Source organism: Panthera uncia, chromosome X (assembly GCF_023721935.1).
Source record: "Panthera uncia isolate 11264 chromosome X, Puncia_PCG_1.0, whole genome shotgun sequence".
NCBI lineage: Eukaryota > Metazoa > Chordata > Mammalia > Carnivora > Felidae > Panthera > Panthera uncia.
Window position 1 is genome coordinate 10,305,277 of NC_064817.1, and position 26,588 is coordinate 10,331,864.

General features: G+C 37.4%; 1 protein-coding gene across 2 annotated transcripts in view; it reads left to right on the plus strand.

Annotated features, from left to right (window-relative positions):
* GLRA2 (glycine receptor alpha 2) overlaps positions 1–26,588 on the plus strand; it is a 183,464-nt gene that overhangs the window by 23,981 nt on the left and 132,895 nt on the right. The window contains exon 3 of one of the 2 annotated variants that reach the window (XM_049643470.1): positions 19,025–19,092. In XM_049643470.1, the coding sequence (XP_049499427.1) occupies positions 19,025–19,092 (68 nt within the window). Of the gene's footprint in view, positions 1–19,024; positions 19,093–19,187; positions 19,256–26,588 lie in introns of both variants that reach the window. The other variant, XM_049643469.1, reaches the window with a different exon arrangement.

Below are 26,588 nucleotides of genomic sequence, written 5' to 3' on the forward strand. Positions count from 1 at the left end.
CAGGTGTATAAGCAGCTCAAAAGAAAATCCAAAGAACAGACACATTAATAGATCAAGAACATTGAAATGAATGTGCAAATAGTGGCAAAACTACCCTCTTCCACACTGGGGGAGGGCAATCACTTGAACTTCTACAGGACAGAACAGGAAAGAATTTATGTGTCTCTAAGCAAAATATATGTTGCTATCAGTTATACAATTTATAGAATTGTAAAATAGCTCCTGCAGAATCAGAATCAGATAACATGAAAGGGTGTACTATTGGCAATGCATAGTTCCCACTGAAACACATTTCCCCTTGCCCCCAACTCATGATTCTCCAATTTCTTAGTACCTGTTTATACTGTTAAAATCCAGGTCTTTTTCTTAATACTGTGAGTAGGGATGAGCAATTAAATGTAGAACAGAGATGGGGTGCCTGGGTGGCTCAGTTGTTGAGCGTCCGACTTTGGCTCAGGTCATGATCTCATGGCTCATGAGTTCAAGCCCCACATCAGGCTCTGTGCTGATGGCTCAGAGCCTGGAGCCTGCTTCGGATTCTGTGTCTCCCTGTCTCTCTGCCCCTCCCCACTCACACTATATCTGTCTCTCTCTCAAAATGAGTAAACATTAAAAAAAATTTAAATGTAGAACAGAGATATGGTGCTTGAGAAGAGCACATCTAGTTTTAAAATAAAGGGAAAAAACTTAAGGTTTAGGCGGAAGATCCTTCCTTGATAGGGGAAGGAGGTGGTGAGAGAAAAGAAATAGGTGGCATTGCCCACACACAGTCACATTCAATCCCCGCAATGGACCCAAAAGCTAGGTGAAGATATTTCTTCTTTTATAGATGAGGAGCCCAGAGTGATTTAATAGCTTACAGAGGGTTACATAAATAGTACATAGCAGAGCCAGGATTTAAATGCCTTTCTTCTAGCTCTGAAGTTTATGATTTTCCCTGCATTATTTCAGGCTGCCCTGGTGAGAGATGATGTCAGGAGGGAGGGAAACAGTCAAGAAGTTTCCCCACTCCCACCTCAGACAGGGCAGCTCATCAGGCCAGTTTACAGTGCTGCTCATTGGTGTCTATCAAGTTTTTGTCATAATTTTCTCATTCTGCTGAGTGTTCTGGAAACATAGCAAACAGGATTCACTTCTGAGTTCACAGAGTGAGGTGAGGCAATTGATTTAAATGAACAACCTTTTGAATGAACTACCCTTTGAAGCTGAATGGATGGAGGCCAACTGATGGGGTTAAAATGCCTCATATTGAAAGCTGTTCTGAAATGAAATGGAAACACACAGATTTCTTGGGACACCATTGGCATTTCCTTGCACTAAAAGGCTTATCAATAACATTCATTGAGCATTTGTGGAATGCTTACTATGTGCTCACTACTATACTAAATGCTTTGGAAAACATTACAGTGAATCAGACCTGAACCACATCCTTTCCAGAGCATACTAGAAATAATTAGACACACGTGACAAATTGATGATAATACAACATGGTAAGGGTTATGGGGCTATGGAAATGCCAAGAAAGATGATATTCAAGTGGGGAGAATCATGGAGAAATTCACTGAGTATGTATCATTTGAACTAGACTTTGAAGCACGAGAAGATTTGAACATGGGAACATGTATGTATATGTGGGTAGACTGCACCTACTAATTCCATTATTATAAACCTAAAGGCAGCATAATTCCTTCTTTAAAAATTATTAATGAAAAAAAAATCTATCTTCAACTTGTCAGGACCTAACAATTTGATCAACCTGCTATTCACTTTGCAAAGTACTAAAGGATCCAATTAACATGAGAGAAAGTTGTCTTTAATTCTATTTTTGTTACTTCCTAAAATCAATGGGAGTTATCATTTGGGTTCATGAGAAATTCTCAGGTCTCTTCATTTCAAAGCTAATTCCAAATGGCATTTAAAATTGTCTTCTTCTAAAGCTAAATAGGCCTTTATTTATTATCCACCCTAATCCCAAGGTAGCAAGAATCTCATATTTTTCAGCAATTCTCCATCTGATGACATTTTATTATAGCATAAATAGAAATATATGTAGATTACACTTACAAATTACTCCCAAAAGAAGGTCTATATCCAGTCTCTGCAATCTTTAAAATAGTAAACGAACCTTGTCACCATAGGCAAAGGGCCCTAAATCTTCCAGAACAAGAACTGTTCACTTTAAGGTCACTATAGTCCTACAATGAACAAAAACGCAGCAGTTCACTTGGATTAGAAAGAGGTTTAACAAAAATGCCCTCTGTGTGATGTTTGCTTAGGCGCACACTTTTTGTTCCACCTGACATTTCTTGCAGGATGACTCAAGGGCTTTTCAGCAAATAGTTTCTGACTTGTCCTTAATGCCTGATTTTCTTATATTTAGTCCCACAGTTCACCATCTAATAGTAAATGATAATTAGAAAAAGACCAAATATATGCCAGGTACATACGGGTATGCAATAAATGTTTGCTGATTTAATGCATGACTGAAGATTTATAGGATGGAAATGCACAGAATTCAGTAAATTCCTGCAAGGAGGCACCAAATTTAATTTCCTGAACCCAACAAAGGCGTAAAAGTTTCATGACCATGCTTATGAGAAAGTCACATGACCAAAAATATTTTAATATGACCCTAACATATGTTTGGCTAAGCAAAATAATCTGAAGCTCATTTCATTACATTATTATAAATAAACATATAATCCTTATTGAAAAACCTTTCCACTCATCCTGCCGTTAAAAAAATGTTTATTTATTTTTGAGAGAGAGAGAAAGAGAGACAGAGAGCGTGTGCATGAGCGGGGGAAAGGGCCAAGAGAGAGGGGGACAGAGAATCTGAAGCCGGCTCTGAGCTGTCAGCACAGAGCCCAGTTTGGGGCTGGAATCAAGGAACTGTGAGATTAGGACCTGAGCCGAAGTCAGAAACTCAAGTGACTGAGTCACCCAGGCACCCCGCATCCTGCCGTTTTTGCCATCTTTTTATAATTTACTGGTTCTCGGGGTACCTGGGTGGCTTAGTCGGTTAAGCGTCCAACTTTAGCTCAGGTCATGAGCTCGCAGTTCGTGAGTTCGAGCCCCACATGGGGCTCAGTGCGGACAGCTTAGAGCCTGGAGCCTGCTTCTGATTCTGTGTCTCCCTCTCTTTCTGCCCCTTTCCGGGTCTCTCTCTGCCTCTTAAGAATAAATAAACGTAACAAAAAAAATAACTTACTGGTTCTCAACCGGGGGTGATTTTTTTCTCCCAGGGGATATTTGGCAGTTCATGGACATGTTTTTTGGTTGTTACAATAGGGACCATGAAGGTTGGGAAGCTACTGGCATCTAATAAGCACGGACCAAGCGTGCTGCTCAACATCCCACGATACACAGGACAAGCTCCCACAACACAGAACAATCTGGTCCCAAGTGCCAATAATCCCAAGGTGGAGAAACCCTAATTTAAATAAAGAAGCTGGCAGCAATGATCTCAAAGCCACAGTGCTATGTGGTTGTCCAAACAAAAAGATTGTTTATGCATAACTCCTGGAAAAAAGAGTTATAAAAGATGGTTGGATCCTGCTAAAAAGTTCTATAGAGCTGAGAAAAAAAACAGAGCTTACAGAGAGAAGAGAAAGAAAATTGGACTAGGTGGACATTATTTCAGTAAAGATGAGCCCAGAAAACGTTGGGAGATCTAAGTTGCAGTCTCAACATTTCAGTTTACTCTATATTGAAATGGGTCTAATGACACACCTCCTGCATAGGCATATTTTGACAATCCAATGAACTTGTAATAATGATACTGATGATAACTGATTGAGCAACTATTACGCGTTTTCCATACATTAGCACTAATTCTCACAATTAACATCATGGCAAGTATCATTATTCCCATTCCATAGAATATATAACAGACTCAAAGAGTTTCTGTACTGTTTAAAGTTCACAGGTAGTAATAGGTAGAGCTAGTGGTAAAAACAAGATAGACTGGGAGTCACCACACTTCAAAAATATCTGCGTAGTATGACCCAAAGTCCAGGTTTCCACAGGACATTTCCTGGTTTATGCTGGGTGTTTCTGTATAGTTATCAACAGCACCTACTTTCTGTTTAAAAATTAATCATCCTATATTAGATAATGGCTCCTGTCTTATCCCTTGTCTTTAAATCACAGAGATACCACAGCGTGCAAAAATAGAAACTTGCCGACATTCTCAAAGCCCTCTGACATGGATCTGAGCTACGTGCACATCTTTCTATTCACTCATCCTTGTGCGACAGTGGTTGACAACTGGTAGCCATTAGTGGGAAGGACTCACAGAAGTTGCCATTTGGTTCCCTATATTTAAGCTACTTTAGGTGCTAATTAATTGCTTTGTCTGGCAATTTCATCATTTTATCAACATGGCTGGCCCAAAGCAAAGGGTTTGCTGGACTGTCTCATAAGCTGCAGCAGTCAGTAAATGGCCAACTTTTTTATTTCTCTAAATATGTTGCCCTTAGCACAGACCTGGATGTCAGCAACCAAACTAAATATAGCAGGACTGGTAAAACCATTTTGACCATGTGCTGAACGGAAGAATCAATGGTATATGATTTATTCGTGGTGAATTATCAAGGTGAAAATAACGCAATGGGTTACTTAGTTTATGTGGTCATTTATAATTACAATCATGACATTTAAAAAAGCCTTCTCCATTCTTTCAGTTTAGATGCCTCAGATCACCCCTCATAAAGGGAGTACCGCCATGAAAAGCCATTCCTTCCCCTTACAATCCTCCCATCCTCCAAGGCTCTCTCTTTCATGAGCATCAAAGTACCATGCAACACAGGAAGCCATCGTAAGGAACACTGCTTCTCCACGTTTGAATAGCGAGGCTCTGACCCTTACCTATACATCTTCTTGCTTCCTCTGTGTGCTTTTTATTTTCTCTTTTTATCTCTTGAACCAACGGCATGAATCTTTCTGCTAGACAAAAATCTTATTCCGAAGTAAACTTCATTTCTGTATAAATCAAGCACATACATTTAATATTCCATTCCCATCCAAGGGTCCTACACTAAAGTACTGTGGTACTTAATGACACATTAAATTATTTACTAGGAATAAAATGCAAAATGAAAATGCCATTCTTGCCTATTTGTGACAAGAGAGAAAAAAGTAACATTTTCATCTTGGAACTCAAAGGCTGCCTGCCCTCTGCTCTTAAATCTCTCTCCTTAAAATGATGTTGGAAAATAACATACTTGGGGCAAACCTAACGAATAGTGACTCTTGTTTTGGTATTATACCAAATCTCCTATTCTTTCCTACCATTTATTTTTAAGACCTTTGCTGCAGCCTTTGTTTAAATTTTTTTCCAACTTGAGATATAAGACACATATAACATTGTGTAAGTTTAAGGTGTACAATGTGTTGATGTATACATTTAAATATTGCAAAATAATTATTGTTGTAGTGTTAATATTACAAGATGATTACATAACTACCATTTCTTTTCTGTGGTGAGAACATTTAAGAGCTACTCACTTAGCAACTTTCAAATATATAATACAGTATTGTTAACTATAGTTACCATGCTGTGCATTATATCCTTAGAATTTATTCATCCTATGACTGGAAGTTTGTATCTTTTGACCAACATCTCCCCATTTCTCTTACCCACAGCCCCTGGTAACTATCACTCTACTCTCTGCTCCTGCGAGTTTGGCTTTTTTAGTTTCTACAAATAAGTGATATTATATAATATTTGTCTCTACTGTTTATTTTTTAAATAGAATCCATCATGAAGCTTTTTTTTTTGTTTATTTATTTATCTATTTAGAGAGAGGCAGAAATAGAAAGCACATGTGGGAGCGGCAGAGAGAGAGGGAGAGAAAGAGAATCCCAAGCAGGCTCCACAGTGGCAGCACAGAGCCTGACGTGGGGCTCTAATTCACAAACCATGAGATCATGACCTGAGCCAAAACCACAAGTTGGATCTTAACTGACTGAGCCACCCTGGTGCCCCCATCATGAAGCTTTAAAAAATATATGTATGCTTAACTTAGAAAGCTTTGGTCAATATGGAGATTATCTATCTATCTATCTATCTATCTATAGGTTTGTATTAATATAGTCACTACGAATAATAGGTAAAATTTTCATTACCATGGTAGAAGTTATAAAAATTGGTTCTAGGTTTTAAATATGCAAGATACAGAATATATTAAATATAATGACTGAGTCAAATACACTAAGTATTTGTTGTCCATATTATCTGGCCTAGTCCTATATTACTTCCATACTGCCTCCTAGCTCTTAGAATAACATAGTAGTCTAACTCAAACTTAATGGTTTAGTTAGTGCAGCTGGCCCAAAGGACATCATTATGGAAAGATCATGGAATTCCAGAACAATTTCTGTTGTTCACTAACCTCCTCCTCTGAAAATAGAGCAGGGCTCAGCAAACGTGGCCCTTGCATGGAACAAATCTAATCCCCTACTTGTTTTGTAAATAAAGTTTTACTGGAACACAACCACACCCATTTGTTTACATACTGTCTATGGCTACTTGCGCTACAAAGACAGAATGGAGTCTGTGTGACAGAGACTTTGTGGCCCACAGAGCCTAAAATATTTACCATCTGGCCCTTTACAAAAAGAACGTTGCTGACCCATAAGAGAACTCATCCAGGAATTAATACATTTATCAAATCTGATTACAAGCAGGGTTTTTCACTTGTATCCCTGAGTTATCTCTCTAGACTACAGTATCATTCCATACATTTAATCTTAGACAGGGGCTCCTGGGTGGCTCAGTCAACTGAGCATTCTACTTGGGCTCAGGTCATGATCTCATAGTTCATGGGTTCGAGCCCTGCATCTGGCTTTCTGCTGCCAGGGCAGAGTCCGCTTCGGATCCTCTGGCCCCCTTTATCTCTGCACCTCCACCACTCGTTCCCTCTCTCAAAAATAAATAAACATTTGAAAAAAAATTTAGTCTTAGACAAGTAGCCAAGAAAGATTCAGCTGATCTTTACTGACTCTTTGTTGCTCCTCCATTACCTCTCTATCCCAGGCACTTATCTTGCAGCCCCCAATAAAACATTCCCTCCTTGGCAGGAGCACAGAATTTTATTATAGCCCCACAATTGCCTTTAGTTTTAGTCATAGTTTTATTATTACCATATAACATATTTATTGTTCAACAAGAAATTGTTAATGGAATTATTAAAAGAAAAATGTGGATCAGCGTTTCCGGAACTATGTTTTGCAGAATGCTTGCCATTTTTGAAATATGCTTCATTAAAAGGATAGTCTATTTAAAAAAACAAAAAAATCTCCCACGGTCAAATAAATTTGGAAAACAACAACACACATTATGCTCTCCTTCAGGGGCACCATAATCCACAAGAGTTTATTAAAGTTTTGGGGAGGAGGAGGCTGGCGGTAACAAAACAGTAGAGTAGGCATCTCCAAGCTCTTGTACCCCCACAGAAACAGCAAAAAGTAAGTAGAAACTGTCAGAACTAACTTTGTCAGAGTTAACTCTAGAAAACAGTCAAAAGCTTTCAGTAACCAAGAGACTGCTGAAGTAAGAAAAAGCCAACTTCAAATGGTAGGAAAGTTTTGTGGTGTTTTTTTTGCCTTTGCCCCATTCTCTCCCCAACACTGGTTTTGGCTTTGAATTAGTGGCAACCTGCATTCTCAGCATGGAACCCTGGTCCTTAGTTCTGGAGGGGGCAGAACAAGAATTATTCACAAATTATTTTGTCTGTCTATTCTAACCAATGTGTGCTACCAGATGGACTAATACAAAGCTCTTGCATTAGTTTGCTAGGGTTGCCACAACAAAATAGCACAGAGATTTGCTTTCTCACAGTTCTGGAGGCAATAAGTCTAAGACTGGGTGTCAGCAGGATTGGTCTCCCGAGGACTATCTTCCTGGCTTGCAGATGGCCACCTTCTTACCCATCCTCACAGAGGTCTTTCCTCTATGCACACACATCTCTGGCGTCTCTCTTCTCTTTTCACAAGGACACAATTTATATTAGATTAGGACCTACCCTCACGACCTTATTTAACCTTAATTACCTCTTTAAAGATCTTTCCAAATACAGTTGTGTTCTGAGGTACTGGGGGTTAGCGCTTCAACATATGATTTGGGGAAGGGGGCAGACACAATTCAACCCATAACAGTTCCTATCCCTGTTCCACCTAACTTGGAACTCAGGATGGAAAAAACAGCAAGTATTGATCAAAAACACTACAAAAAACCCACTAAAAACCTGCAGATGCCTGGGGCAAAAGATGACAGCTGAAACATACAATGAGCCACCTAAGGCTGAGAGCAAAAGCTGAGGAAATTTTCTTAGGGAAATTAGGAAATTCAAATCAGCCATGTATGCCGGGGAATTTTGAAAGCAACATGCATTCTCAGGGCAAGATGCATCCTCAGAAAAGACCTGAGAAGATCCTAAATTTCACATTGGGCTGATCTGTAGATTCAGTTCAAGTCTGGCTAGGTATTGAAGGAATGTCCGAACACAGAAAAAATCTGCAGTGTGGGAAAGGTGTGTTTCATCTGTTTGTTTCGTAGGTTGCTGATTTGTTAGCTCTTGGTATTCAAGGAAATCTCTGTCAAAACCCTCACTGAACACAAGTTGAGGAACAGAGACTACAATGGCCACACATGAGAAGGAATATACTCTTTGCAAAAAAAGTTTGGGAAACTCAATAAACAGATGACCTACTGTATCCTTCAACAATCAAAACATTCAGCAAACTCTGAGGAAGGGAAAGAATCTGATCTCCAGAACAATCACATTATAATATTCAAGCATCCAATTATCAACAAAAAATTACAAAGCATATAAAGTAACAGGAAAGTATGTTCCATTCAAAGGAACAAAATAAATTAACAGAAATTGTCACTGAGCAAGTCCAGACATTAATAGACAAAGCCTTTAAAATAGCTGTCTTAATATGCTTAAAGGCCTAAAGGAAAACAAAATCAAAGAGTGAAACGAAATCAGAAAAGTGATATAGGAATAAAATGAGACTATCAATAAAGATATAGAAATTATAAAAAGGAACCAAACAAATTCTGAAGCTGAAAAGTATAGTAACAGAAATGGAGAATTCACTAGAGAATTTCAAAATTAGATTTAAGCAGGAAGAAGAAAGAATCAGTAAACTTGAAGATGGGGCAATTGAATTACCAAGTCTGAGGAGCATAAAGAAAAAAGAATGAAGAAAACTGAACTGATGCTCCACCCAACAACAGCAGAATATACATTTTTCTCAAGTGCATCAATGGGATACCAAAACTGGACCACCATATACATTATGGGGGTTCAAGAAGGAGAAGAGAGGGGCACTCAGTCGGTTGAGTATCTGACTTGGGCTCAGGTCGTAATCTCACAGTTTGTGGGCTTGAGCCCTGTGTTGGGCTCTGTGCTGACAGCTCAGAGCCTGGAGCCTGCTTCAAATTCTGTGTCTCTCCCTCTCTCTGCCCCTCCCCTGTTCACACTTGGTCTCTCTCTCTCTCTCTCTCTCTCTCTCTCAAAAATAAATAAAACTAAAAAAAAAAAGAAGAGAAAAAGGAAAAGGTGGGAAGAATATTTGAAAAGAATATTTAAAGAAATAATGGGTCCTCAAATTTGATGAAAACATAGATCTACAAATCCAAAAACCTCAATGAACTCCAAGTAGGAAACCCAAAGAGACCCACACTGAGAACATTTATAATCAAACTGTTGAAAGCCAAAGACAATGAGAGGATTTTTAAAACAGCACGAGAAAACCCATTACTTATACGGGATTCCCCAATAAGAATATCAACTTATTTCTCAGTGAAACCTTGGAGTCTAGAAGGCAATGGAATGATATATTTTATGTGTTGGGAGGAAAAAAAAATCAATGTAAATGAGAGCTTGGGAGCTTTTATCCAGCAAAATTGTCTTTCACAAATGAAGAAGAAATAAAGACATTTTCAGATGAACAAAAGCTATGAGAGTTCATTACAACCAGACCTACCTTCCAAGAAATGATAAATGGAGTCCTTTATGAAATGAAATGAAAGAACACTAGACAGTAACTCAAAACCTAATGAAGAAATAAAAATTGCTGGTAAAGGTAAATATATGGACAAATATAAAACAGTATTATGGTAGTTTGGGTTTGTAACTCCACTTCTTAATTCCTCCAGGATTTAAGAGACAAATGCATTTAAAAGTTGTTAATCTATGCTATTGGGCACATAATGAATAAAGATGTAATTTGTGACAACCGCACATAAAGGGAGGAAGATATATCTGTATAGGAGTAGAGTTTCTGTACGTTATTGAAGTTAAGTTGGTATCAATTCAAACTAAATTGCTATAAATTTACAGTGTTAAATGTTATCCCCATGGTAACCACAAAGAAAATATTTAAAAAGTATACAAAAAAAGAAATAAAAGAGAATCAAAAAAATTCACTGCAAAAAAGTTAACCGAACACAAAAGAGGGTAGTAATAGAGGAAATGAAAGACAAAAAAGCTGTAAGATACATAGATATCAAATACCAAATGGCAGATGTAAGTCATTCTTTATCAGTAATTACTTTTAATGCAAATTTTTTTAATGTTTTTTTTTTTAATTTATTTTTGAGACAGAGAGAGACAGAGCATGAGCGGGGAAGGGGCAGAGAGAGAGGGAGACACAGAATCTGAAGCAGGCTCCAGGCTCTGAGCTGTCAGCACAGAGCCCGATGCGGGGCTCGAACTCACAGACTGTGAAATCGTGACCTGAGTGAAGTCGGACGCTTAACTGACTGAGCCACCCAGGCGCCCCACTTTTAATGCAAATTAACTAAACTCCCCAACCAAAAGACATAGACGGTAAGAATGGATAAAATATGATGTAACTATATGCTATCTACAAGAGACTCACTTTAGATCCAAAGACACAAGTCAGAAGGTAGAAAAAGATTATTTTATGCAAACAGTAACAAAAAGAGAACTGAGGTGGCTATACTAACATCAGACAAAATACAATATTACTAAAAATCTCTTAAAACAAAGAATTGCAGTATATATTGATAAAAGGATCAAATCATCAAGATGATATAACAATTCTAAAAGTATATGCACCAAATACCAGAGCCCCAAAATACATGAAGCAAACATTGACAGAAACAATGGGAGAAATAACACTTCTACAATAACATTTGGAGACTTTAATACACCATTTTCAATAATGGATAGAGCATCTATACAGAGCTCAGTACGGAAAATAAGGATGTGAACAACACTATAAATCAACTAGATCTAACAAACATATATAGAGTGCCCCACCCAACAACAGTAGACTATACATTCTTCTCAAGTGCACATGGAACATTCTCCAGGATAGAGCATATATTGAACCACAAAATAATTCTTAATGAATTTTAAAAGATTAAAATCATGAAAAGTATCTCTTCCAACCACAGTAGAATGAAGCTAAAAATCAATAATAAAAGGAAACCCAGAAAATTCACAAATATTTGGAAATTAACACACTCTTATACAACCAATGGGTCAAAGAAGAAATCACAAGGGAAATTAGAAATGAATGAAAACAAACTTATGGGATGCAGTGAAGACAGTACTCAGAGGGAAATTTATAAAACAAGTGCCTGCATCAAAAAAGAAGAAAGATCTTTTTAAAAAAATTTCTTAATGTTTACTTATTTTTTTGAGAGAGAGAGAGTGTGAGCAGGGGAGGGGCAGAGAGAGAGGGAGACACAGAATCTGAAGCAGGGTCCAGGCTCTGAGCTGTCAGCACAGAGCCCAACACGGGGCTCGAACCCATGAACCATGAGATCATGACCTGAGCTGAAGTCGGACACTTAACTGACTGAGCCACTCAGGCACCCCAAAAAGCAGAAAGATCTTAAATAAATAACATAATATTATATTCTGAAGAACTAGAAAAAGAAGAGAAAAACTAAACCTAACACTCTCCAAAAAAGTAAATAATAAAGATTAGAATCAGGAAAAAAAAATAGAAAAGTCTTTAGAGAATCAACAAAACCAAAAGTTGGTTCTTTTAAAAGATCAACAAAAATTACAGACCTTTATGTAGACTGACAAGGAAAAAAGAGAGAAAACTCCAATAACTAAAATCAGAAATAAAAGTGGGGGCATTACAACTGACCTTTCAGAAATAAAAAAAAAGTATAAGATTATTAACAAATCAGATAACCTAGATGAAATGGACAAATACCTAGAAACACAAAAATTACCTAAGATGACTGAAGATGAAAAAGAAAATCTCAACAGACCTATCACAAGTAAAGAGATTGAATGAATAATCATAAATCTTCCAACAAAGAAAACTTCAGGACCAGATGGGTTCACTGGTGAATTCTTCCAAACATTTAAAGAAAAATTAACACCAATACTTCTCAAATTCTTCCAAGAAATAAAAAAGAACACATTCAAACTCATTCTATGAGGTCAACATTACCCTGATATCAAAGCCAGACAGAGACACCACAAGAAAATCACAGACCAATTTCCTTTATGAATACAGATGCAGAAATCCTCAAAAAAATATTAGCAAAACAAATTCAACAGTTTGTATTGAAGAGTCGGGTGTTAATTTGTTCTGTTCTTTTTAGATTCCACATACAAGTGAAATCATATGGTATTTGTCTTTCTCTGCCCTATTTCACTTAGCATAATACACAACTAGATTTCCACAATGCAAAAGGATGAAGTTGGACCTCTATCTCACACCATATACAAAAATTATCACAAAATGAATCAACAGCCTAAATATAAGCGCTGAAACCATTAAACTTTTAAAAGAAAACATAGGGGCAAACCTTCATGACCATGGATTTGGTCATTGATCTTTTTTGATGACACTAAAACATAAGCAACAAAAGAAAAAAAATAGGTAAACTGGATTTCATCAAAACCAAAAACTGTTGTGCATCAAAGTACATTATCAAAGAAGAGTAAACCTACTAAGAGAAACTATTTGCAAATCATATATCTGATCGGGTTTAATATCCACAATATATAAAGAACTCTTATAATTCAACAATAGAAAGACAACCTACCCAATACAAAAATGGGCAAAGGACCTGAATAGACTTTTCTCCAAAATGATAGCCAATAATCACAAGAAAAAATGTTCAATGTCATTAGTCATTAGGGAAATGAAAATCAAAACCACAATAAGATACCCCCTCATACCTACTAGAATGACTACAGTCAAAACATGGAAAATATGTATTGGTGAAGATGTGGAGAAATTGGAATACTCAAAAATTACTTGTGGCAATTTAAAATAGTGTAGCCACTGTAGAAAACAGTATGGCAGTTCCTTAAAAAGTTAAACACAGAATTAGCATGTGACCCCTAATTCCACTCCTGGGTATACATCCACGAGGGTTGAAAGTAGGAACTCAAACATTTCATTGCAGCATTACTCCCAACAGCCAAAGGGTGAAAAAATCCAAGTGTCTATTAACAGATGAATAAACAAAATGTAGTATATATATACAATGATTATTTAGTCATAAAAAAGAAAGAAGTTCTGATACATGCTACAACATGGATGAACATTGAAAACATTATGCTAAGTGAAAGAAGCCAGATACAAAGGATAAATATTGTATGATTCCACTTATATGAAATACCTTGAGTAAACAAATTCATAGAGACAGAAAGTAGATTAGAAGTTACCAGGGGCTTGAGGGAGAGGAGAATGGGGAGTTACTGCTTAATGGTTACAAAGTTTCTGTTTGAAGTGATGGAAAAACTTTGGAAATAGATAGTGGTCAGTGGTTGCACAACTTTGGAGAAACTTATACTAAAGAAACTTGCCTAATTGATTCGACAGTGTTTTCCAAACTTGTCCTAACTTTAGTGGTTTTATTAATGGACTACAGTTGACATTTCAAGGGACATTCTTGAAAGACTGAAACAAAGTACAAGTGATTATAATTTTGAAAGGGAGACAGAATTATCTGAAGGAACAAATCTCTCTTGTTAAAGTGAAAACTGCCTCCTCAGGACCCAAATGGGCCTGGAGAGTCTGCGTTTCTAACGAGCTCCCAGGTGGTGCTGATTTTGCGGAGCTTCCAACTGCAGTCTGAGTAGCTGCCCTCTTACAGCCAATTTGGTCAACTGATCCAAAAGTGAAGATGTTAATAGGTGATAATTGTAGCATAATTGTAGTTTTACTTGGGTTACCAAGACAAATGCCTTACTCCAAAGAAGATAATCCGAGAGAGAGCAGTATATAGCAACAAAGGGGACCCGTATAGGATGGGGCTTGTCATCTTTGTGCCGGGGATCAGGGAAGGGAGCCTTTCTTCCAAATACATTTAAAGTATTTGAAATCTATTTACCATATAAAAATCTACCTCCATTTATATGTGAATTACATACTAAAGTTATGGCAAGATCAGTCTCTCATAAGAATAAGGCAAAACAATTCAATGCAATCCCTATGAAAATGCCAACAACATTTTTCACAAAACTGGAACAAATAATACTGAAATTGGTATGGAGCCACAAAAGACCCCAAATAGCCAAAGCGATCTTGAAAAAGAAAAACAAAGCTACAGATATCACAATCCCACATTACAAGGTAATCTGGGATTACAAAACTGTGGTCATCAAAACAGCATGGTACTGCCACAAAAAAGAGATACTTAGATCAATGGAACAGAATAGAGCCCAGAAATAAACACACACTTACATGGTCAATTAATATATGACAAGGGAGGCAAGAACATACAATGAGGAAAAGATGGTTTCTTCAATAAATAGTGCTGGGCAAACCAGACAGCTACATGCAAAATAATGAAACTGGACCACTTTCTAATACCATATACAAAAATAGACTCAAAATGGGTTAAAGACCTGTGAGAGCCGAAATCATAAAAATCCTAGAAGAGGACACAGGTAGTAATTTCTCTGACATTAGCTGTAGCAACATTTTCCTAGATATGTCTCTTAAGGCAATGCAAACAAAAGCAAAAATAAACTATTGGGACCACATCAAAATAAAAAGCTTTTGCACAATGAAGGAAACCATTGATAAAACAAGAAGGCAACCTACTGAATGGGAGAAGATATTTGAGAATGATATGTCCAATAAGGGGTTAATATCCATAATATATAAATAATTTATGCAACTCAACACCATAAAAACAAACAGCCCAATTAAAAAATGGGCAGAGGACCTGAACAGACGTTTGTCCAAAGAAGACATCCAGACAGCCAACAGACACACGAAACGGTGCTCAACGTCGCTAATTATCAGAGAAATGCATATCAAAACCACAATGAAATATTACCTTCCATCTGTGAGAATGACTAAAATCAAAAAGACAAGAAATAACAAGTGTTGGTGAAGATGTGGAAAAAAAGGAACCCTCACATGCCATTGGCAGGAAAGCAAATTGATACAGTCACTGTACCAAGGCTCCTCAAAAACTTAAAAACAGAATTACCATAAGATCCAATAATTCCACTACTGAATATTTACCCAAAGAAAACAAAAAACATTAATTTGAAAGGATATATGCACTCCTATGTTTATGGCAGCATTATTTACAATAGCCAAGGTACAGGAGCAACTTAAGAGTCCATCAATAGATGAATGGATAAGGAAGATGTTGTACACACACACACACACACACACACACACACACAGAAATATCATGCAAAATAAAAAGATGAAACTGTGCAGTTTGCCACAACATGGATGGACCTAGAGGGTATTATACTCAGTGAAATAAGTCAGACTGAGAAAGACAAATACTACATGATTTCACTTATATGTAGAATCTAAAAAAAAAAATGAATAAACAAAGAAAAAACAGAATCATTCTTGTAAACACAGAGAACAAACTGACGGCTGCCAGAGGCGGTGGGGGGATAGGCAAAACTTCCAGTTATGAAATGCATAAGTCATGGGAATAAGAGGCACAGCATAAGGAATATAGTCAATGATACTGTAAGAACAATGTAGGCTGATGGATGGTAGCTGCACTTGTGGTAAGCATAGCATCATGTTTAAACTTGTCAAATCACTATGTTGCACTCCTGAAACTAATATAACATTGTGTGTCAGCTACACTCAAATGATAATAAAAAAAAAAGAATAAGGCAAAAAAGAAAGAAAAGAGTGAGAAAGAAAGGGAAGCAGGGAGGGAGAGAGGGGAGATGGGAGAGAGGAGACGATGTTTGGAAAGAAGGAAGGGATAACAGTGATATGAGAGATTAGGTGTCTACATAATTCTTTTTCCTATTGAATTCTCATCCAATTCACATTGGAATATCGTAAGTTTGCTGTTAAAACCAATTACATGTGGTTAACTAGTGTTAACTATTTCTTTCTACAGTTCACAGAATAATCATTCACTTATGATCACATCTAAGGATGTGTCCTTGTTAATTAGAACACCTTAGTGGATTATTGGGCTAAAATACAGATGAAAGGTTGTATGGACACATATCAGGATAACAAAATGAAAAACAATTCTAACATCTAACCCAAAGAATTTTCAGGCCGTAGTCCTAGTAGCTTTTATCAGAAAGATAATTTCAGGGGCCTCAGGCATTTTACTCCTGCAGTTAAGAAAAGTGTCCATAAGTTAGGCAACTTCTGCCTCTTACAAACTCTGTGACCTTGGGAAAATTAATTAATTACCTCTGTGTCTCAGCTTCCTCATCTATAAAGTGGGGGACATGGTAACACCTAATGACTGAAGAATGAAATAAGGCACTCACTGGCGCACAGCAGGGTTTTAATATGTATCAACTCTTATTACATGCATGTACTAACCCTGCATCCAAAAAAATTGCTTTTTCTTCTTTCCAAAATTTTATATCCGGATGCAAATGAAACTTGAGAAAATACCCAAGATTGAAGAGGTCAGAAGTAAAGGATCAAATTGTCCCAGAAATATCCCACAAACCAGTGGCAAACACCATGGTTGGCAGGTCAGGAGGAAGCGAGGTTATTGTGTAAGGAATGCGGTGCAGCAAAGGGGCTGAACGTTTAGGTGTTTGGGATGAGAATGATAAGGCATGGAGTGTCAGCCTTTCTACTTACTGTGGCATGACTTTAAGCAAGTTGCTTAATCTCTCTAACCCCCAGTTTCCTCATCTGAAACCATTTACTGGTGCAGTAAAACAATTCCTCTTTTGAGAGGATTAAACTAGATAATTTTTAAAATGTGCTTGGTACAGCTTGTTAATATGTGGTAGCTTAAAAAATATTTTGAGTTCTAGCAATACACTCACACCGCCATTTACTTGGAAGGATAAAAATAAGTGTATGATGGTATGACCCAGCATCCTAAATGCCTGTAAGCCAACTGGGGAGGCCAATTGGGGAGGCCAGGATAATGTACAGTAGAAGACATGTCTCTTTCCTGTTTCTTTACCCCCCCATCATTCATTTTCTTATCTATCTTGCATATAAAAATTCATGAAAGCTTCCCATCCTGAATTGGGCTATTTACAATGAAATATTTTATTGTGAAGAGAAGAAAAAAAGTGAACATATACAATGTCTCACAACTTGCCTCTACCTTGTCTAAATGTATTTCTTATTAGCAGAATAGTATATTTGCTATGGAATAGAACTTTATCATCACGGAAGAGACTCATTTTTGTTCTGTTTTCAGTAACCAAATGAGAAACAAAGTCAAATAGAGTAGAAAGTGACCCTGGGGAAGAAGTCATCTTGGCAGATGTTGAAATAAGAGGGAGAAGGGATGAATTAAAAGACTTGGAATATCTCAAAGATGCAGGCTGAAAAATATTTTGATAATATGATGGTGCCTGTGATTCCATACCTACAAACATTTAAAAAAATAAACACAATCGTTTTCCATTAAGAACAGAAAAGTTAGTTATGTTAAAGAAAAAAACTTAACACATCTCTTTTACCAAAAGTTCTTGCCTGGAGACTTAAGTTCGCTGTTTAACCTAAGTTTCCTTTCCTCAAAGGAAAGGGCTGGAGAACCCTCTGACTTGTCGAGTTTAAACACACGGTACCCAAGCGCCACCATGGCTGAGTTTTACCACCACCCTTAGAGGGAGGCCTCAGTCACTTAGATCCTCATGGCATGTTGGGTATAGAGCCAACCAGGGTGTAGCCTGAACTAGGTTACATAGACCTTGTTAAGTAAAGAGAGAGAATTTTCTAGCGATAGAAGGCTCATGGCAGTGTATTCTTAACCCAGAATTAAGGGGTAACTACGTGAGGGCAATAAACATATCTCCCAGAAAAACATGAAACTAGAAATAATTAGACAGTGATATCTATCATCGAAGGGCAAAGAATCTGTGGCCATACCCCCCTGAACATATCTGTTGTCATCTGATCTCAGATGCTAAGCAGAAAAGGGCCTGAGTAGGGCTTGGGTTGGGGAGACCAAGGGCGAGATCAAGAAAGCTAGCCTCTGGGTCTCTGGAGAAAAAAGTGGACTCTCTTTTGAAAGCATATCTAGGATTAATAGCCCTTGCTTTACAATCCAGACATTAAGTGACATTTCTGTGTTTATTTCTTAAAATCAGCCAATTTTCTTTATTTTTGTATTTTTGTACATCATTTTTCATTGGGGATCAGAGGATATACAGAATGAATGGGCTAAATTCAAAGGTGTCAAGAGAATCAAATTAGACGCACTGATTTAAAGGGTGTCCTGGAAAAGGAGGTGGATGGATAAAGGCCATCCACCCAAAAGGCTATTTTGATAGCAACTAGTGACAATGAATTCAGTTTAATAGTCTCCAGCTTATATTTTCTAAATCCCAAACTCTGCTGGGTAAGTTATCATTGCTTAACTGTCCTTATTCGAAACACTAGTGGGAATGTTATCACTCTGAACCTCTGGGTACAACATTTTTGATTTTGGTTTTTGGCTTTTTTTTTTTTTTTTTTTTTTTTGCAATCTCACCATCATTTTTAGTTTACATTTCTAGTCATTTGCACAGATGTTGACGGAGCTGTATTCTTGCTTCAATGTCTATTGCAATATTCTTATTGCATTCTGCAGGTCCTCCAGTAAACGTTACTTGCAATATTTTTATCAACAGTTTTGGATCGGTCACAGAAACTACCATGGTAAGTGCCACAATGCCACTGGCAAGAGACAAACGTGACTTGATTATGCCATGAACACAACCTGTCAAATTTTCTATTTATTGTTCAACTTGCAGGGCCTCCTGTAAATGTTACCTGCAACATATTTATCAACAGCTTTGGGTCAATAGCAGAAACTACAATGGTGAGTGGGACTGAGCATTGAAGCCATCGTGTGAAGGAATGGGATACAGGATCGAAGAAGCACTGTTTTATATGTGTGAGACACTTACTGAATGCCAATTTCCAAGTTCACTCACCTCTAGAAAGCGATTATTTGTACACTGTCACTTTAGAAAGTCATTAGTCAAGTGTTCATTACTTAAAACTCAATAATATTTTATCTATCATGCCAGAGAAATTTTTAAAACACTTGATGTTTGGCTCGACTTAGGTACAATTATCAGTAATAAGCATGATGTATCATTAAAGATATTTAAATATTTATATCTCTAATGTTTCAGAAATACAAATTTCAAAGTTTAGGGGGTATTTTTTTTATAGCCAGTCTTTTTCATATAATGGAAGTTTTTAACATAGTCAAGCCTTGGATATGCAACATTAAAGATACATGCCAAGGGGCTGACCTTACACTAAATACACACGTGTGTGCGCACACACATGGTCTTGTTGCAAAAGAAAGTAGCCCCGAGTCCATAGCAAATGCATCATATGCGTGGCTCCCCCTCAAAAAAAAAAAAACCCAATAAACATAAAACTAATTATAAGCTCATCATCATGTATGTACAAGTATGTTCCATGTACGTGAAAAAGATTTCAGATACTACAAAATCCACCAATATTTCTTATAAATTTCATGGTGATGGTGTTGCTGTGACACAGCCTATGAGATCAAGAGCCTTACAGTGCTAGGTGATAGTGTGGAAATTGACTTTTGGGTGAAATTTTTTCTTGGTCCTCACACAGTTTATTTTAAGTCCTCAATCAATTGGCAGGTTCTAATTTTCATGACTACGTAAAGTAGCCATATTACCGGATGAAGTCAAAATAAAATATGGTTGAACTTGACTAAGTACTTTGATGGCTGATGTCCTAGAAACACTCAAGTGAAATAATGAGCATAATGCCATTGGGAAGTAAAAAATAGTGTTCCCTTGTCTTTATGAATTTTCTCTTTCAGGCTACTAGGATTGTGTTTAACAAATTACTGTACTTTTTGGTGTCCTCAATGCTAGAAAAAAGTAATTTACCTTTTGGCATTCCTTCTCACTGGCAAAATTAGACATAATGCAACTCCACTACCCACTTTAACATTACTGACACAGCACTGTCCAGAAATGAGCCTTCTGGTGCTTTGACAGGAGGTAGCGCATTAAGAATTTTACTCAATATAGTTTTGATAGGGTTATTAAATGACTCACAAGAAAATGTAAACATGGAAGGACTAAGCCAAGCTCTAGGCTTGGCATTCAGTTTTTGTCTCTCCCCTCTTGGTTTTATCCTGATAACAGAGGGGCAAATCTTCCAGCAGCCCAAATCACTGTCACCAGCTTTACACGATGGCATTCAATGACGATATTTGCACGACCTAATGCTGATTGCATTAATTAGAATCCTAAGTTGCTTTGATTAAACTCCTCATTGCATTTACCCTCAATCAAAAATGTAAATGTGCACCTTTCCAATGTTTATTAATGCAAGAAAAAGCTAAACATTTAAGGAGATAAAAACGGAAACTATGGATATCCTTGTTTTCCTGTGTGTTTAATAGTTACTGAAGGTGTTTAATAAATGGGCTGCTTAGGTGTTTCCTGGCCACTTATTAAGGTGTCCTTTGTCATGTTTCCTGTGAGAAACGTTGGGAATCATTGCTCAAGTGTAAAATGAACAGCCTTCCTATCTTGCCGTATCATATAGACTGTATCGCATGGTCAGAAGAGTAGTGGATATTGTGTTTCTTTTATTTCTTAGCTTTTGATGTAATGACCAACTTCATTTGGCTTTGAAAAGGGATCTTTTATTTTCTTCAATTAAAGATTTTGTGTGAAACTAAAATGAATATTTTTTTTGAAACTCTACTGTTCTTAATAAATCCTCATGCCATGTAGGGTAGGAACTGGGAAACTTTTTTCTGTAGAAGACCAGACAGTAAATACTTAAGACTCTGAGGGTCTGACAGTCTCTGTCACAACTACTCCATTCTGCCCTTTTGGCATGAAAGCAACCATAAACAATAGTAAGCAAATGGGTGTGGCTGTACGCCAAAAAACTTTACTTACAGAAACAGGCTCCACCTTGAAAGAAAGGGTCTATCCTCCCAGACCCCTCGGGTCCTACCTGGGAATCTACCTGACGTACGTGGAATATCATGGCAGCCCAAGCTTCCCTTGCAAAAACCTTGAGATTCTATCACCCATAAATTTACCCACACTTTCACAAAGTTTGACTAAAAGAAAATTGGACAAAAAAAAAATGAAACAGAACCAGATTTTTCTCTGAACTGTCTTTAGTAGGAGTCAGAATACCAGACCCTTAGTCTTTATGCACAATAACGTGTGTGGTCACTGAAGACACTGCTTAGAGCTATATGGAAGCAAAAATCATTTTTGCTTTACTTATGTTTTCTGGGATGAATTTTTCCAAGAATGCCTCAGAATTTCGAGTTTCTAAACATGTTGATTTTCCTCTCTTCCCTCATGCCCCACTCTCACTCCATAACCCTGGTCGCATTACTGAAGGATTTAGTTGAGTATTTGATTTGTTTCTAAATAAGAGGCGATGTCATCTCATTAAACTATTGTTGGCACTACCTGCCCACAAAGTATAGGCTCCCTTATAGACCCAATACTGCCTCTCATCCCTTTGATATGTTAGTGTTGAAGATGCAGTTGTGTTATTCTAAGGAATGCTTTTTTATGAATCATTATGATGATATACATTATTCCAAAATACACATTTTTCTTCGTTAAGAGTCATAGGGATCTGTGGCTGGTCATTGCCCACCAACCTTGCGCTAAAAGAATTCAGTGGAACGATTTTTTTGTGGTTCCGAGAAAGGTTATATTTTGTCTTGAGAATGTCAGTTTACCATTTCCTTTTCTTCCTTTCCCCCTTTTCTTTAGCTGCTGATGGCAAGAGAATTTAGAGGAGAGGGAATACATTTGCAACGCCTGCTTTCCTCATATAAAGACATACTTTAGGAATATCAGTAATGTCAGTAAAGGTCACAAGTATTTGCGCGCCACAGGCATGCAGCTCGCCCCAAGACTGGCCATAAGAAAATGAAGAGATAGTCTCCTCAAAGGATGTGATTTGGACCTGTGTGTGCTGGAACACTACCCATGCCACAGTAGCAGATCCTGACTCCCTCCTCATTTAACACTTGAGGTGGGGGAGAAAGAGCTGGAAGGGCCTAAAATGTGTTCACTCAGACAGTATCTCCAGAATAGGAGTCCAGCTCCCCCAAACTTGGCCCCAAGAGAGAAGTTCCACATGCTCTGCCGGTGACTGCTGCAGGGTGAAGAGTTGTTTTATCTCAGATCTGAGATCATGTTCCTGAGGAACTGGATGAGTGGTAGACAGCCCCTTAGGAGGATGCCCGCTGTGCTGTAACTGCTGAAATGACACCGTGGGTTCCCTTTCATTCTGTAGCTGCATACGCAATTCAGGAGGAGATGCTAACGTATCAGGAATAGTGGGTAGCTACGTTTCTTATTTCTGACTTAAGGAAGCACCAAGAGTCTACCCCAAGCCTGGCATTTTGTTAAACTGAGATACAAGGTGACCTTGGCCTCTCACACTGCAACGTTAAAGCCTGAATCCATCATAAAACAACTGCACCCACCCCCATAATTTCCAATTCAAGGCTAACTTCCCGTATCAAAGCTAGCACAGACTAAGGAGGATGAAACTTTACTGCAGTGTAGCCACAGGTTAAAACCAAAGTGCCACAGAGGCACTGTGGGGAGTCAACAAAGCATAGCCTTCTTGTTGATAACTTTATAATGTAACTAGATTGAAAAATGTGTATGTATGCAAATAAAAGAGAGCAAGAGTAAGGTTTAATAAGAGTGTATATAAGACATAGTGGTAATCTCTGTGTACAAATGCTAGACCAAATATAATAGTACCAAAATAATTCAATTTAAGGAAACCATCTGTGGCATAAGCATAGCATTAGAAGGTATTAGGAAAAGTGAAACTTTAGAAATACTAAACTTGATGTGAGATAATAGTATGGAATGTAGGTACTTGTATTTGTGTTAAGAATATAATAAAGATTATATGACTTACATGCAGCATTTGAAAAAAAATATGTATTTACTCTTATATATATTTTTTTATTTGAATGTTTCCATGACCTAATCTAATACCCAGTCAGTCATAGGAAAACAAATTTTAATACAAGGAAATATGACATTTATTTGACATAGAATAGGTCTCTGGAGAAAGAAGGCAGGAAAAGAAAATTCAGTCTGCATTTAAGCATGTCTCTCAATATTTATTCCCCCTTTAATATTTCATTAAACCTAGAAGCAGACATAAAGACAAAGACAAACTACAGAAGAATATAACTATCTCCTGTGGTTTAGAATATCATGAGAAAATAAACTTAGCTCTACATAAACAGAGATGATGCATGGATAAATCACGTGTCAAGTTTCTACCCTGTATCGAAAATCATAGTAAAGTGAAAGAGTTACAGAGGTCAAAGCCTCAGAAAATCTTTTCTTCGGATACCTATGTCTCTAGTTCCTTGAGCATCCTTTTCTATTCTTAAAGGTTTTAAGGGCAGCTGTTTATTTTAAAATAGTGTATATCATCATAAATAAAATAATCGAAAATTTAAATTCCCATACATTTATATAAACAACAAATACTTCCAAAAGACCTAAAAAAAGTCTTATTTCATATAATTCCTGTCATTGTGGCACACACTGTATTTTTCCTCTAAGTTTTCTACTTGTCCTTGCTTACAAATAGGAGGATTCGTTTATTTTAAATGAACTGTTAGACATTTAATGGTTCTATCGTGATGTGATAGATTTAGTACTCTCTTTCAAGTTCTGACATTGGGTGAATATGTTTTATTATTTTCTATATATAAAATTCAAAGTAGGAAACCAGGAAATACTGGAGAAGAATACTCATGGGAAAGACTTTAAAAAAAGATGTACATTAGCTGTGAAAATTTATACTGAATTTTTTTAAAGGTCAATGTTTTCATATTGTGTGTCACTAATGTAATATTCTCTAGAGTCTCTCGATACACAGCTTTAAATCATTCTCAGGCTCAAGGGAGGATTGCAGTGATGTTCTCTTGGTGATTTTTCTGCCCAATACTGTCTACCTGGCTTCTCATGGCCTTGCCCATCCCAAGATTGCTTTCTGAGGGGCCCTAATTGTCTTCCCTATGGTCCAAGATATTTAACCCATTCACCTCTATTATTTCTAGCTGTCATTACTTCTCATATTAGAGTTTCTCTACCTCCAGAGCTGTCTGAGGGAAGAGATTCTCTTCTCTCCTACTTCCTACTGAAACACACTCACAGACACCTGCTCCGCTCCCCAAATCTGTTAAGGATAACTGGCTCTCACTATAAGGGATATAACAGGGGTGGATGTCAAACACTGGAGAAGCTGCATTTTCCCCCCTCAGGAAACCTTAATGAGAGCTCACAGTTGATGTATCTAGTGTATACTTTATATGTAAGTTGGATTATTGTATTTTCAATAGCCCCATTTTTGATTCTCCACATATCACACATTCCCACTCTTTATTCACACAAAATTCCAAAGCTTCTGGCAACTCCTGTTGCCAATGAAACACTGAACTGGTAATCTCTTTCCAGTTACAATCCTCTGGTCCCTTTGAACAATTCCAAAAATATGTGATGGGGACAACTTTGAGGTGCTGCCATTCTCTTGATTCAAGCACAGGAGGAGTCAGTGAGCAAACAGGACGGGATGGAAGCCTGACTGGGCCCACAACAGTGCCCTTTTAGGTTTGAGAATTTGCCATGCATGCTTGGTAAAATCCCAAATAAAAGTCAGCCGATAAAATTTTCCAAGTTAGAAAGTTTGTATGTTGTATAGTGGAGAACCTTAAGGTTATTCCTTCTAATATTTCAGCCTTTCCAAATAAGCTGGGTTTTGATGACTGATTTTCAGAAATTAGTAACTATTTGATTACTAGCATTCTTTAAGCCTATGCTGGGCACTATTTCCGAGACCTGCCGCCTCCAAAATACTGTATCAGCCTGATAATTAGGATGGCTGTATTTGAAAAAATATCATAGGAATTTGGATAGCTTAGTAATAGGTAGAAGGAACTGGATTGAAGCTCTTTTCCATATACCGTAATCTTTACAACTTAGTATGTTTTTCTTCTTTTGGCCCTAAGGGAATAAACCAAAACTGACCATCCTGAGGTGGTATCCACTGTACCTGGTAGAGTAACCAACTATCCCAGTTTTGTCTGGGACTGAGTAGATCTCATGAATGTGGTACTTTGGGGAATAAAACTGGGAGGTTCTCAGGCAAACCGGGACAAGTTGGTTACCATTAGAGTAAAATAAACAATGACCAAAAATCCAAGCACCAAAGATGTGGAGATGGAGCAAATGGCGAAAAAAGGAAAAGGAAAGAGAGCAAGAAGGAATGAGTATATATCATCTTAAATGACCCTAAGTGTCAAGAGTGGACAACTATTAGCTCTGAATCATAGTCCCACATGGCTACGGAACACCATTAAAGCCTCTTTTGGGGTCTGCTCTACCAAGCAAAGCAACCATTTCCATGAACCAAAAGATCTTTGAGTAGAAATTCCCAGGAGAGAAGTCACTGCCCCAAGCTGATTTACTGGCAAGGAAGTATACTCCTGGATCAAGTGGGAATGACAGGGTGTACCTGAGTCTCTCACAGGGAGGAGCACCTTTGTCAGAAGGTGTTCAGACTAGGAAAAATGAAAAAGATCTCTGTATTGATGAAGTTTCAAGTCAACTACTGTAGCTACAACCCATTCAGAGAAATGAGAAAATATTTAAGAATTTTAAAAGTAAGTAGCATGATGGAATTATCTTGTCAACACGAAGCATCTCAATATTTATATAGATGGATGTAAAAATATTGTCCCATCATGTCAAAGTTTTATGATAAGATTTCCACTACCAAAAGTACAGAGTGGGTTTCCTTCTGCCCAGAGCATCTGAGCAGAATGAGAATAGAGATCATGTCGTTTCTGATTTGGAAAAGGAATCAGTTTTGACAATCTGCCATCACTGACTTCTGTACTCATGGTTACCTTTCTCTGTGGAAAAATCAGCTTGAGTTAGTATTATTTCCTCTCAGAATGAATAATTTAAACATGAAAAAATTCAACGAAGTCAACCTATTTCATTAGTGTTCTGGTTTGGTTGGGTCTTCTTCTTTTCTCCCCTCTGTTTCCCCTCCTAATAGAACTGAGTAGTTTATTTTGACCAAGATATACACAGCCTGGTTCATATAGACACCAATAC